General features: G+C 47.7%; 1 protein-coding gene across 2 annotated transcripts in view; it reads right to left on the bottom strand.

Annotated features, from left to right (window-relative positions):
* The window catches only part of LOC122843797 (fibrocystin-L-like), a 47,352-nt gene that overhangs the window by 25,499 nt on the left and 7,452 nt on the right, over positions 1 to 14,401 (bottom strand). The window contains exons 14-38 of one of the 2 annotated variants that reach the window (XM_044138836.1): positions 13,429 to 13,694; positions 13,263 to 13,354; positions 13,032 to 13,191; positions 12,383 to 12,518; positions 12,158 to 12,301; positions 9,548 to 9,702; positions 9,353 to 9,457; positions 9,113 to 9,262; positions 8,805 to 8,929; positions 8,571 to 8,734; positions 8,291 to 8,460; positions 6,301 to 6,433; positions 4,989 to 5,143; positions 4,790 to 4,912; positions 4,545 to 4,650; positions 3,979 to 4,086; positions 3,680 to 3,844; positions 3,488 to 3,609; positions 3,101 to 3,233; positions 2,029 to 2,221; positions 1,217 to 1,353; positions 1,030 to 1,134; positions 738 to 923; positions 408 to 575; positions 133 to 338 (exon numbers count right to left, since the gene is read on the bottom strand). In XM_044138836.1, the coding sequence (XP_043994771.1) occupies positions 133 to 338; positions 408 to 575; positions 738 to 923; positions 1,030 to 1,134; positions 1,217 to 1,353; positions 2,029 to 2,221; positions 3,101 to 3,233; positions 3,488 to 3,609; positions 3,680 to 3,844; positions 3,979 to 4,086; positions 4,545 to 4,650; positions 4,790 to 4,912; positions 4,989 to 5,143; positions 6,301 to 6,433; positions 8,291 to 8,460; positions 8,571 to 8,734; positions 8,805 to 8,929; positions 9,113 to 9,262; positions 9,353 to 9,457; positions 9,548 to 9,702; positions 12,158 to 12,301; positions 12,383 to 12,518; positions 13,032 to 13,191; positions 13,263 to 13,354; positions 13,429 to 13,694 (3,707 nt within the window). Of the gene's footprint in view, positions 1 to 132; positions 339 to 407; positions 576 to 737; positions 924 to 1,029; positions 1,135 to 1,216; positions 1,354 to 2,028; positions 2,222 to 3,100; positions 3,234 to 3,487; positions 3,610 to 3,679; positions 3,845 to 3,978; positions 4,087 to 4,544; positions 4,651 to 4,789; positions 4,913 to 4,988; positions 5,144 to 6,300; positions 6,434 to 8,290; positions 8,461 to 8,570; positions 8,735 to 8,804; positions 8,930 to 9,112; positions 9,263 to 9,352; positions 9,458 to 9,547; positions 9,703 to 12,157; positions 12,519 to 13,031; positions 13,192 to 13,262; positions 13,355 to 13,428; positions 13,695 to 14,401 lie in introns of both variants that reach the window. The other variant, XM_044138835.1, reaches the window with a different exon arrangement.

Genomic DNA, 14,401 nt, shown 5'->3' with positions numbered 1-14,401 from the left:
GTCAAATAATCGATTATTCCATTGATTTCTAAAATAATCCAGAGCCGCAGCCCTAATTAGACTCGAGCTGCTCTGAGCAGCTCCATCTAAAGAGGACAGGTTCCTGCCGTAGACGCCCATGACCCTGCTGACCTCGTTAGCACAGGTGATGTCACTGAAGCCTTGTCCCTGGATGTGGATCAGCTGGTGGTAGGAGCCCTGGTTGGGGGAGATGGAGCGGACGGTGGGGGTGGAGCAGGCGGAGAAGCTGAAGGAAAGACTGTCTGAAGTCTGATTGGCTGGAGGGCAGCGTGTGGACGCCACGCAGTCTGCTGCTGATCTGGAGACTCTGGGTGAACCTGCAGCCACACCTTCATCATCAGCCTCCTCATCTTCCTCTGGGGCTTCTTTATGTCTCTAACATTTACCTTCTGGCAGATATCTGGCCACAACGCCTCCCACTGTGACTGAGACGTCGGCGTTCTTGTCCTCCCGACTCAGGACCTTCACCACTCCCTGCATCAGGATGGAGGCGCTGACGTAGCCGCTGCTGTAGTAGTACGTACCAGGGACGGTGAAACGGTAGCTGAAGAACCCTGAGCAGGAAGTATGGAGATGATCCGGGTCACAGTGGCAGACAGATGGCAAGCAGAGGAGTGAAAAAGAAAACTCCAAAAGAAGGAAATTCTGGACGACAGGAAGGAAAAGCGGAGCAGTGAGGACTCATCAGAATCTGTTCTGCGTTTTCGTGTTTCTACCTTCAGCAGTTCGAGCTTCGCCGCTGTTCAGAGCTCCTCCTTCATACTGGGAGCCGCTGGGACTGGAAACGCTGAAGACTCGGTACCCGACGCTCTGGAAGGCGGGTGCCTCCCACCGCCACCTCACTGTGTCTCCAACAAACACTCGCAGCGAAGACGGGCTCCAAGCGTATCCCGATCCATAAGCTGCAACACAGACACACATATCAGACACACACCTTGGTCCCACTTGGACCTGCGGAGCTCCAGGTCCAAAAGGTTTTCGTTCCAGGGGGATGGCGAGGGAACGTACTGAGGTGGGAGCCCTGGTTGGTGACGACGTGCGTCTCCTCCTCTGACTGAACGGTGCAGAGCAGCTGGTTCTCCGAGGCAGACGCCACCTCACAGGCTCTGCTTCCTGTCGCACAGCGAGCGCCGGACGGGTCATCAGTCACCTCGCCATCGCTGCTGCAGCAGGCGCGATACAGAATGACACTCACCAACAGAAACCTGGATGTTAGCCGTGTCGTTGCTGAAACCGGAACCAGAAACCGTCAGCGTGGTTCCTCCCATCAAAGAGCCGGTCAGCGGGGAAATGCTGTAAACTTCCAGGATGTATTCGATGCTGGTGTTGATGCTAGAGAGGAGGAACCATCTGAGTCAGGGTGATGATTAAAACAAACATTGGGCTGCATTCTGCAGAACTTTTAGGGAATTAAGCTGCTAATGCTCCAGAGAGCGATGTACAGTACGAGGATGTTTCACTGCTGATGTCCAGGACACAAGAACTCAGAAATATTCCCAAACTACATAAAAAAATTATTTATCCTCAATAAATTTGGTATAAAGAAATCCTGGTCCCTTATTCCCATCTCCATCATACCTCATTTTCTCTCCTTATATGCTTCATCCCTCCGTACTTCAAGAATCTAGCACTTCTTGCCATTCATGTGGATTACTGTCGTAACATTAATTGTGTCAGTTAATGAATTAAAACTAATTCATTTAAAATTAATTTGGCTTCGTTTACATTTCCTGAATATTTAAATATTTTCAGAGTTGATGATGAACCCAAACTTCTCCAAAGTAAAAGATCATGAACCTCGTCATTCCTCTTGAATCCAACGAATAACTACTTTCTGTAAGCAAACCGTTTAAGTTACTTATTAATTAAACATAAACTGGATCCAGTGATTTTTCCTTGAGCTGATGTTTCTGGTTGGCTGAACTAAACTCTCCAATATCTTCATAAAGATTGGTCTTAGTTTGCTAGTACTGCAGGTTGAGCTTGGACCAGAACCGGTGTGCATACCTGGCCTGGGGGAACCCTCTGTTCCCCACCTGCACCTCCACGTGGTAGACACCAGGGGGCAGCACAGGCAGGCGGCAGCTGATCCTCGTCTTGCTCCACTGGGCGGTGACGCACTCTTTCGCTCCAACAAACACAGTGCTGTCGTTACTCACGCCTCCAAGGTTTGAACCCTGGATGATGAGAAGCTGATCTCCTGAACAGAAGAAGAAGAAACCAATCAGTCTGGTTCTGAAGCTAATCGCTCTATTAAGATCCCACGTTGACATTAAGGAGCCATGTTGACGATAAGGCGCCATGTTGACATTAAACGCCATGTTGACATTAAGGCGCCATGTTGACATTAAACGCCATGTTGACATTAAACGCCATGTTGACATTAAGGCGCCATGTTGACATTAAACGCCATGTTGACATTAAGCGCCATGTTGACATTAAGCGCCATGTTAACATTAAGGCACCATGTTGACATTAAGGCACCATGTTGACATTAAGGCACCATGTTGACATTAAACGCCATGTTGACATTAAACGCCATGTTGATATTAAACGCCATGTTGACATTAAGGCGCCATGTTGACATTAAACGCCATGTTGACATTAAACGCCATGTTGACATTAAGGCGCCATGTTGACATTAAACGCCATGTTGACATTAAGGCACCATGTTGACATTAAACGCCATGTTGACATTAAGGCACCATGTTGACATTAAACGCCATGTTGACATTAAGGTGCCATGTGGTGCTGCTGGCTGGCAGCAGCTGTTATTACAGGATTACGAACAAACAAAAGGCAGAAACCTGCAGGTCAACATTGCAGCTGCAGGACAAAACAACAATGGAAACAAAATGTTCCCAGGTGGCTCAGAGTGACAGGTGGACAGAAACAAAGAGCATTCATAAAGCAAGGGAAATTCCTTTAATGATGGCGGGTGAAACTGCAGCTTTCTTCTCACTCAGAAGTGAAGCCAGCTTGGTTTTCATGTCAAAGATGCGGTGGCCTGTTGGCCTGCAGCAGCAGCATGATGCTTTAAAGCCTTCTTCCTCCTCCTCCACTAGAGAGCAGGACTCACCTGTCACAAAGGCAGTCTGAGGATTCAGGCTCCAGATTTGAGCTGTGAGGTCAACATCGTAAGTGAAGGTGGCGTTTGCAGTCTGGCTCATGTTTCCCACTGTTACCGTGACAACATGGGACCCCGCAGCTCCCTGGAAGAAGAGACATCATAGTAACGCAGCTGGTCTAACTTTAGAAGGACCAAACAGTCGGCCTTGTGGGACTCCATGTCTCACTGTGTGATGTTGAGACACGGTTAAGTTCTCTGTCAGATTAGATCTGAAGCTGTTCTGGAGACGCATCGGGTCAGTCAGACCAGCTTCACCTGCTGCTGACATCAGACACAAACCACAAAAACCGACCGGCTCCTCAAGCCGAGAAACTCCCATCGGATGTGAAAACTTACTGCTGGGGTTCTGCACATCAGCTCGGTGTCGCCTGCTTGGACGACCTCGCAGTCCTTGCCGCCGACCGTTACCGTGGCAATGTGTCCGAGGCCGAAGCCGCTCACCGTCAGCAAGGTGCCGCCTGGGCAGGAAGTCAGAGGCAGAATGAAGACATAGAAGCTCCAGGTGAGCGACAGTCAGCCGCAACACACCTGCAACGCCTCCAGAGGTCGGCGAGAGCGAAGACACGATGAGCTGCTGGGTGAAGTAGAGGAGGCGGTTGGCGGCAAAGCGTGCGTCGCCCAGAGACGGAAAGTTAACAGACACTGGGTATCTTCCTGCGCTAGCTCCACCCACTCTGCACACCTGAGAGGAAGCTGGAACACATCAAGCATCAGTTCAGTTACTGGAGACAGAATCAGAAACAAACCACTCCAGATGACCTATCGAGGTCCAAACATGCCAAAAAGAAGCTGTAGCTCCTCGACTGTTGCAGGAAGCGTTTCCTCACCTGTGACCTCTTCAACGACACACCTGGAGCTTCCCACCATGATGGAAGCATTTTCCGAGCTGAATCCCGTCCCAGTGATAGTGATCAGTGTTCTCAGTCCGTCAGATCCTGGAATGATCAGGAATATTAGTCCAGGTGGAAGTTTCTTTCCTGACTGGTAAAGCTGCTAAGATCTTCTATTCACATTTCTGAAGAGGACCAGGAAGAGTTGGTAAAAATCTGGGAATTATAGAAATTTTCCAATCAAAGTAAACTTATAAGGTGGATCAAGAGAAACCAAAATGGAGCCGAAGGAAGTTTGGCTGTTAGGATTTATGTGTTTTATGACTTTATTCTTGTGTTATGTCCACTCACTCTCACACAATATTCTCAAAATATTATGATAATAATATTTTTCTCATAATTCTTTTTTTTAAAAACTTTTTATCTTTCCAATAAAAAGTTACTTTAAAATTTAAAGTATATTTAGGACCAGTCAGCATTAAATCTGCTCACTGTCCGTGTTTTCCTGATCCTCCATGTGACTCCGGAGCGCAGAGATCCCACCTGCTGCTGCAGAGACTCACCTTGAGTCGGGCTGATTCCCGTCACCACCGGCGTCTCCTCCTCCGACCAGCGGAAGCTGCAGCGTCCGGAGCAGTTGGAGGGAATGCCGTTGATGTAGACCTCCACCTGCAGAGCAGCACACCTGTTCTGAAAGGCTGCAGCTGGTCAAAGCGATCAGAGTTTAACGTTCCCTGAAGGCCCAACAGTCGGATCACAGTAGGTGAACACAAACAGGCTGAAACAGCCAGGTGAGCTCCGGCCGTACCTGCGGCTCTGCTTCCCAAACCCGGAAAAAGTCCCCGGTCAAGCCCCGGGTCAGCAGCCCTCCCTTCACCTCTTCCTGGACCACAAAGTTCACGTTGTTCCCAATGACCGCTGAGTCGTCAACCTGGAGGGAAATTAAGAAGTTGTTCCTGCTCCGGCTTCGTGTTTCAGGCAGATTTTACATCCCAGACAAATCAGACCTTCATGAGCGGCTGGGCTCCAGGCCTGGTGAGCCAGGTGACCCTCCACTTGGGAAGCCTGCAGGTGCCCAGGTCCTCCACCTTCACCTGGCCCACCCTGGGGACGCCCTGCAGGGCAAACTTCAAATCCTCCGCGCTGACGTCCACAGGGAGACCTGGAGCCACAGGGGAGATACCTGGTTAGCATGGTTAGCTTGGATAGACTGGTTAGCATGGTTGGACTAGCAGAGATGTTTAGCGTGGTTAGCATGGTTGGACTAGCAGACATGTTTAGCATGGTTAGCATGGTTGGACTAGCAGACATGTTTAGCGTGGTTAGCATGGTTGGGCTAGCAGAGATGTTTAGCGTGGTTAGCATGGTTGGGCTAGCAGAGATGTTTAGCGTGATTAGCATGGTTGGACTAGCAGACATGTTTAGCGTGGTTAGCATGGTTGGACTAGCAGACATGTTTAGCGTGGTTAGCATGGTTGGGCTAGCAGAGATGTTTAGCATGGTTAGCATGGTTGGGCTAGCAGAGATGTTTAGCATGGTTAGCATGGTTGGACTAGCAGACATGTTTAGCATGGTTGGGCTAGCAGAGATGTTTAGCGTGGTTAGCATGGTTGGGCTAGCAGAGATGTTTAGCGTGGTTAGCATGGTTGGGCTAGCAGAGATGTTTAGCATGGTTAGCATGGTTGGACTAGCAGAGATGTTTAGCATGGTTAGCATGGTTGGACTAGCAGAGATGTTTAGCCTGGTTAGCATGGTTGGACTAGCAGAAATGTTTAGCCTGGTTAGCATGGTTGGACTAGCAGAGATGTTTAGCATGGTTAGCATGGTTGGACTAGCAGAGATGTTTAGCCTGGTTAGCATGGTTGGACTAGCAGAGATGTTTAGCATGGTTAGCATGGTTGGACTAGCAGAGATGTTTAGCATGGTTAGCATGGTTGGACTAGCAGAGATGTTTAGCATGGTTAGCATGGTTGGACTAGCAGAGATGTTTAGCATGGTTAGCAGGAACCACATTGCGATTACAGGATATGTTTTTTCAGTCCAGGAACAGATGAAGGGTTTGTATTTAATCTGCTGAGGAGAACCGGGTCAGTAAATGATTTAAAGTGCAGCTTCTGTTTAAAGTTCTGGCGCTAGTCCAGCTCCTGTCATCAGTTTGACACCTGAAGAAAAGCTCAGACGCCCTCCAGGATTTGCCGTTCCTGTTCTGAATCTCCATCTTTGTTCTCACTAAAGAACGTGGCGTCAGACAGAGGATTTGTCTGGGGAACTTCCAGCTCGCTCTACAGATCAGTGAAGATTGAGTCGGCGCTCAGCTACCTTCTGCCTGGCCGCTGGACACCTCCACATCAAAGGTGCCGCTCAGAGGGGGCGTGGCTCTGTGAGGCCGGGTCACGGTGACCGTGGCGCCTCCAGAAACAAACTCAGCGACGTCTTCACTGCTGTTAGACATCTTTAGACACACAGAGAAGAAGCAGCAAGTCAAATCAAAGCCGACCGACATATCATGCTTCCTGAACAGGTCAGGATCAGTCTATGGCCTACGCAAAACATGATCTTTACATTTTTTCTACTAAATCAGATAATCAGATGTCAGTTCTGCCTATCTTCAGATGTTTTAGGGCCTCTGTCAAGTCAAATCCAAACAAGCTGCTGCAGGCCTCACCCTGAACTAAACGTTTATACTAATACATAAAAATGGCTGCAAGCAGAAACCAACCAGGACTGTTGTTACGGCCCTGGGCCTTATGGGCTGAGTTGCAGGTCCCTTGTTGTCTGTCTTTGTGCTCCTCCCCTTTACAGGTGCTGCTGATTAGTTCATTTGGAGCACAGAGCATTTAAACCTGGCCGTCTCCACCTTCTGGGTCGCCTTCGGCGTCCGCTCTGCCGCTTGATGCTTGTTGTGTTTTGGTGCCAGACTTCAGCTCCCCTCCTTCTGCACATTTGAGTTTGTCTTTGTTTTTGCACTTCAACACTTCCATATGCACTCATGCACCACATCCAAACATTCACATTACACCACTGATACCGACATTCTCAATCCATTGTTGTTTTTGTTAATAAATATTTCTTGTTAAGCACTTTAACCACTGCATGGTCTCCCGTTTTTGTTATGACCTTGAGCAAGTCGTAACACTGTCACTATAACAAATTTTACTGAACAATTAATTGTCTCAAAAATTATTGCGATAGACAATAATATTGTTTGAAGACCTTTTTACACTGATTTAATGGAAATGACATAATAATTCGTGTGATTTCCTGCCAAAGATAGATACACTTTATTTTCAAAAGAACATTTAACACTGGAACTGATAAAATAAACATCCAAAAATAAAATGGATTCTCAGTCTCCATTAACAAAAATGAATAAAAACACCAAAGTGTAAATAAATACTGGATTCAACCAAAAGAGTTCAGATTATGAAGTCTGTAAACCATATTGTCCTTCAGTAATCATTAGATTTAAATAGAGAAGATGGAACATCGACTACCTGATGCAATAGTTCACACTACACGTTAGTTCACTCCTACATTTTCCCCTTAAGACAATCTGAGAACGTTGATGTTCTCAGATTGTCTCTTGTGGTTTCATAACCGATCATCCTGTAGTGTGTGGTGTGTTACGGTAGATCGTTGTGGCGCTCCGATCTAAATCAGGGGTTTTCCCCACTGGGAGCTTAACGCAGCCTGTTGAATGTGACAGGTAGCCAATCAGAAAGCCGGATTCTCCTCCTGCTTTCTGAGGGGAAATTACAGAGGGGAATCCCAAACAGCTGACACGGAGCAACCCGAAGTCCAGCGGACATTGGAGATGATATGTGGAAACAACATTAATGTTTATAAAACATTTGGTGTAAAGAATATAGAAATGATGAGGGGAGGAGTTGGAGCCAAATTGGTACCAGTTGATGAACCCGGTAACTTTTCAGCTGTTCTTTGTTAACGTGACATAAAAAGGTTCTAATGATTTTCATTCAGTCAGGACGTTACGCTGACACTAGAGACACATGCACTGCAGGTAGATTGTAGTAAAGCATTGATTAATGTCTGGTTTTAAAATGACTTCACTGGACTTGTAGCCATTATTTTGTGCCCATTGTTGGACACCACACGGCCCGATGGAACCTGATGGAACCCGATGGAACCCGATGGAACCGTTCTACCTAGGATTTCTGTCGGCTAATGTGTGATCTCTCAGGTTTTGGAAATGGGCCGACAATCGGCCGACAGCTCTAAGATGATTTATCATTGCAACAGACCTACCTGGCACCAACCTGAAACCAACCAGAAATCAAGTAGAAACTACCTGCATGAAGCTGATCTCCATCAGAGGGAAGTCGAAAGCGCAGTCCAGCGGCGTTGCAACAATCCTGTAGGTGACCTGAGAAGCGGTTGGTTGGTGTTTGGTGACAGAGAACGATTGGATGGACTTCCCAGAGTCCTCGAAGGGAGGAGGTCTTCTCCTGAGGAGAACAGCTGGGAAACAACAGGAGATGAAATGAGTCACTAAGTTCCTCATGAAGACCAGAGCTCTCAGTTTGGTTTAACTCCGTACCAGCTCAACTCGGAGAAAGTTTGACCCATACCGTTCTCATCCATGGCAGTCGGAGTCTTCCCAATGTGAACTGTGTCCACGTAGTAGTCTGCGGCAGAGGCGTCTCTGTAGAGAAGCAGCTCCTGCAGGAGGAACCTGCTGCCGACCACGGCAGTCTGAAGGGCACTCTGAAGATCAACACACTTATAGCTCCACCTGAGGGGAAACCAATCAGCCTCAGAGCGCCACAGAGGCATCACAGCCTCTTTGCCTGCGCACTCATTACCTGTCCCCGCTGCTGAACACGGTGCTGATCCTGGAGGTCTGGGTCTGGGTCTGACCGCTGCGGTCGCTGTAGCTGAACTTTACCCCCATCTCATCCCTCAGACGGCCTTTATAAGCAAAGCAGAGCTGGGGAGACAGAGGAAAGGCTTCTGACACCTGGAGGACTTCAGGGTCTCTCCTAGACTCGGTACGGTTTAGACACGTTTCTGTCACGTTTTCCGATCTAAGCCTCCGAGGAGCCAATTTGACTGTTTTCTTGTACATTTTTCAAATGAAGGAAGTGTTCAGATCAAAGTCCATCCGTCTTACGGTGGGGTGCTGGTCCAAGGACACCGGTCCATACTGTCCTCCGGACTCTTTGGTGAAGGTTTCCCTGAACAGAGCGTCGGCGTTCTTCAGTGACCAGAACCCACAGAACCCGGAGTGGTCCTCAGGAGTCCCACTCTGAGCAGCGATGAACTGTGGAGGTCAGAGGTCAGTCAAGGGACAGTTGGACAGAGTCAGCAGGTCTCACGCCTGGTCACACACTGCTTCACTTTGTCCACTGACCTCAGGGTCCTCAAAGTCGTTGAAGTACTTGACGTTGGAGCCCTCAGTGGTCAGAACCTCAGCGGGACAATCAGCCTTCATCAGGTCCTCCAGGACGAACTGGACCTGTCCAGAAACACGACCAGAGACGTCTCAGAGGAGACGAAATGGAGACCAGATCTGAGTCTGACGACCATCAGGTGGACAGGTACGGACCTCGGACGCAGTGGCATTGAAGGTGACGGGTGCTGCAGGAAGCCCGGCCCAACTCAGAGTGAAGGCCGCCATGTTACTTTGACCCTTGGTGACCTCTGAGACAGAGATGTTGGTGTCCGAGCCGAAGACCTCAAAGTTCAGAGGGGCAAAGTCACCTGGTAGGGGAGGACAAAGGTTTCAATCCTTTATCATAGCTTAGATGGTTAAAATGGCAGTTGAGCACAAACTGATGGAAACGTAGATATGTTCTGGTCCGGACTGAATGTCTGACTCTGCTTCTATCTGACACATTAAGCTCTCAGCTCCTCTTCAGGGCGCAGAGTATGGAGGAAGTTTCCTGCCATAATCCAAGAGTTTTCAGTCTGAAAACAAGATTTCATGACTTTCTTCTCACAACTTCTAACTCTTGTACTTAAAACTTCTCTGGCTGACACTTGGTCTCTGCTCGCTTGCAAAACATGGACCTGCCTTTTGGCACGGTTGCCTGGCAACCTCTCAGCCAATAGAATGAAAATGTTGTGCTTGTTTTCTTACAGCAAGTGTGCCTGTATGGCTACTATCGATTGTAGCAACCTGCGCCACCTACTGGATGCAGGGAGAAACAACAATGTCAGCTTTCTGCTCCATGTTACGCTGAACATCCGCCAGCAGAGTTACTGATTTGCTAACAGCTGCTGGTCACTAATAGCTACTGTTCTTAGGCAGAATTTTGTGCACCCAACCAAAGACAACATAGTTACATCCAGTGGGTGGCGCATGTTGCCACAATCAATAGTAGCCACACAGGCACATCTGCTAGAAGGAAATAAACCGACCCAGTACAACACTTTCATTCTATTGGCTGAGAGGTTGCCAGGCGACTGTGTTAAAAGGTGTTTCCAAAAGCGAGCAGAGACTAAGTGTGAGCACCAGGAGAAGTTTTGTGTACAAGAGTTAAAAGTTTTGAGAAGAAAGACATGAAATCCTATTTTCAGAATGAACATGTGTGCTCTTGGATAATGGCAGGAAAATTCCTCCATAGCCGAGGAACTCCATCCAACCACAGCCTGAAGGCCACTGAAGGTCTGGCTGAGTTCTCCATGTTGGAACCTCTTCAGTCAATCAATCAATCAAACTTTATTAGTATAACATGTTTCAGCATCAAGGCATTTCAAAGAGCTTTACATCAAATCAAACACAGAAACACAATGAAACATAGAATCAATAATCAAAACACGACATTAAATCAGGTTCCATCAGTAAATTAGTAATTGATTATTGTTTTAAATAAAATCCTAATCAGGTTGGTTTTTAGTTGAGATTTAAAGGAAGTCAGTGTTTCAGCTGTTTTACAGTTTTCTGGAAGTTTGTTCCAGATTTGTGGTGCATAGATGCTGAATGCTGCTTCTCCTCGTTTGGTTCTGGTTCTGGATGCAGAGCAGAACCAGAACCAGAACCTAAGAGGTTCTGGAAGGTTGATACAACAGCAGCAGATCTTTAATGTATTGTGGTGCTAAACCATTCAGTGATTTATAAACTAACAACAGGATTTTAAAGTCTATTCTTTGAGCTACAGGGAGCCAGTGGAGAGACTTTAAAACTGCTGTTATGTGCTCTATCTTCCTGGTTTTAGTCAGAACTCCAGCAGCAGCATTCTGGATCAGCTGCAGCTGTTTGATTGATTTGTTGGACAGACCTGTGAAGACGCCGTTACAATAATCAATACGACTGAAGATAAACACATGGATGAGTTTCTCTAGATCTGGCTGAGACATTAGTCCTTTAATCCTGGAAATGTTCTTCAGGTGATAGAAGGCCGTCTTTGTAACTGTCTTTATGTGGCTCTGAATGTTCAGGTCAGAGTCCATCACTACTCCCAGGTTTCAGGCTGATCGCTGGTTTTTAGTTGTAATAACTGAAGCTGTGCACTGACTCTAGATCTATAACTCTAGATCTACAACTCTAGATCTGTAACTCTAGATCTACAACTCTAGATCTATGACTAGATCGTTCCCCTTTAGGTCCAAAAATAATAACCTCAGTTTTGTCTCATCCACTCATTTATCTGTTCTAAGCATCTGTTCAGTGATTGGATGGGGTCAAAGGTCACCTGGTGACATCATAATGTAGAGCTGTGTGTCATCTGCATAGTTATGGTAGCTGATATTATTTCCTGTTATAACCTGAGCCAGTGGGAGCATATAAATATTGAATAAGAGGGTTCTAGGATTGAACCTTGGGGTACCCCACATGTGACCTTTGACCTCTTTGATGAGAAGTTTCCAATTGAAACAAAGAAATCCCTGTTCTTTATGTAAGATTCAAACCAGTTAATCTCTGGACCGGAGAGTCCGACCCAACTCTCCAGTCGATTCAGTAATATGTCCTGGTCAACACTGAGGTCCAACAGAACCAGAACCAGCACTGTGGTTCTCCCACAGTCTGTATTTATATGGATATCATTGAACACTTTGACTAGGCCAGTCTCTGTTTTTCAGTCAGGAGCTGGAGGATGTTGACTGAACTCTGATCACTCAGACAGGAACGTATTCAGACCAACTGGAGCGACTAGAGCTGTTAGTGATGCTGCAGCCTGAACTTGTCATTCTGCCAGTTGCTTCGTTCTCCCACCTCTGTCAGAGTTGAAGGTGACGGTGTAGTGAGACCCCTGGGCGTCCTCCTGCTTGGTGACGGTGACGCTGTCAGGTTTGATGGACCACAGGTTGTTCAGAGCCGCCTGTAGCTCCTCCGCTGAGGCGCTCACAGGGACAGGTCCTGCAGGAGAAAACACCAAAACGTCAGGAGTTTCACTGGCACAGAGCGGCCGGCGAGAAGGCGGCGGAGCACGCAGGTCACCGGTCTGGGCGTTCCCATAGCGCAGACTGAAGAAGGTGCTTCCACATAGATGGCTGGCACAGCCACTGCTGACGCTGACCTCCTGCACCTCCCGGACAGCTGCGACCCCAGAGGACCACGAGTCAAAGGTCAGCACCTGAGGGACGGCGGACATGAGACATGGAGGAGCTCAGATGAAGGAAGGAGCCAGAGGACGGATTCTGTCCTGCGGTTTGTCTTTGACTTTAGGATCTGAACATCAGAAGAAGCGACGGCTGTAATCTGGGAAGTTTAGCCGTGAGACGTCCTGTGACCTCTAACCCCCCTGAAGAACAGTTTGACTCAGGAAGCATGAACCCTGAAGTCCATTTTGGCTCTTGCTGCTCTTTGTAAACCTGAACCTTTAGCCTGGCAGCCCGCCAGTCTTATGATACACAGAGAAACCTTGTTCACCACTGACCGGCCGTTCCTGTTGGGCCAGAACCAACATGGAGCCTGGAGCAGAATTTCCTTTTTACTGTTAACAGGACTAAAAAACAGAACTGATGTTTTCAAACCTTAAAGAATTAAACTGGTAAATTTACATTTCAAGTTTTTTAAAATTCCAGTTTGGAAACTGGGAGCAAATTTAAAAGAGTTGAAGTCCTGATCTGGAGTCCTGATCCGGTACCTGCTCCTCGTCAAACGCTTCATATTCAGCGACGATGTTCTGGATTTCATTGATGGCGTCGTCCGACTGCGCAGCTGTGAAGGAACTTTCCTCCTGGAACAGGCCGATGTTGAGCGAAGCGATGCCGTAATATTCCTGCAGCAGAAGCTCCAGGTAGTACCTGCAGACGGAAACCAGCGGATGAGACGAACAAACCGCTTTCTGACACATCAGCAGAGAAGTCATGCTCACGGTTTTCCTTTCTCCAGGAAAAGCACTTCAGATTTCTGGGACTCCAGCTGGAAGAAGTCCCTGACATATCTGGGCTGGAAAGCCACTTTCACCTGGAGAGAGGAAGTGGGAACGTCAAAGCAGGAAGTGAAGCCGCCTCGCGTCAGGAATCAGCAGCAGCTGCTACCTTGTCTTCTGGCCGGCTGGAGTTGCTCAGGTACAGGTCACACCTGTCGTCACAGTGCAGGTATATGTTGAAGTTTCCGCTGAGCGGCGGAACGAGGAAGCCTCTGGTCCGAGAGGCGAACAGATCGTCTTCCATGGGGAAAACGTGTGGCAGAAAATCGATCCACTGGGACCGGTAACCACTCGTGTTCTGGTTGTAGCTCCAGATCTCGTCCAAGGAGCGCGGAAGCTTGTTGCTCCACAAGTCCATCTTCAGGCCCCGCCCACCTGGAGGCGCACGGGACAGCATCAGGTACAGAATCCGGCTCAGGCTGTTCGCTAGCCAGGAAGTACTGCCGGATGCTCCGGTCTTTAACAAAATAAAAGATCCCAGCAATCTGATTTTAGGGAAAAGTGGTTCTGATCCGCTTCAAGTCTGATTTTCCAGACGCATTCCAGTTTCACATGTAAACTAAATCTTCTTTTGTCATCAGTCATGGCGTCCCTCAGGGTCCTGCTTTAGGCCCCGCCCTCTTTCATGAGGAAACGATCCTTTATTATCAGAAAACCTGATTATGTGTGAGTTCTACTTCCACCATCCAATCAGAGCCCTTTGCTCAGGCTACCGGTTCTACCTGTGGTTCTGAGGTCCAGACCCGGTATTGTAAGTCAACTGGTTCCAGTCTGATCCCGTTTTCTCCTGGTTCTCTCATATTTATCTGTTAATATTCAAATTTTATTGATTGTTTTTAAGTTTGTATTTTGCTGATGAGATTTAGTTTCATTTTGCTGCTTCAATGTTTCTTTTTGTTTCTATCTTTATAATTTTCTGTGTTCTATCAGTGTTTTCTGCCCGTCTCTTCTTTCAGTGTTTGGTTTTGTTTTCTGCAGCCAAACCAGCGAAACTCTTGACGGTTTTACAGGCTGGAGGCTGAAACTGAGACGTTGACGTGAAGCTCGCCCTTGTTGGTCTGAGGAGGCGACGGTTTGAATCC

The sequence above is a fragment of the Gambusia affinis genome, linkage group LG14, assembly GCF_019740435.1.
Source record: "Gambusia affinis linkage group LG14, SWU_Gaff_1.0, whole genome shotgun sequence".
In the NCBI taxonomy this organism is placed as follows: domain Eukaryota; kingdom Metazoa; phylum Chordata; class Actinopteri; order Cyprinodontiformes; family Poeciliidae; genus Gambusia; species Gambusia affinis.
Note: the sequence above shows the minus strand (reverse complement) of the source record. Positions and strands in the feature narration are given on the sequence as shown.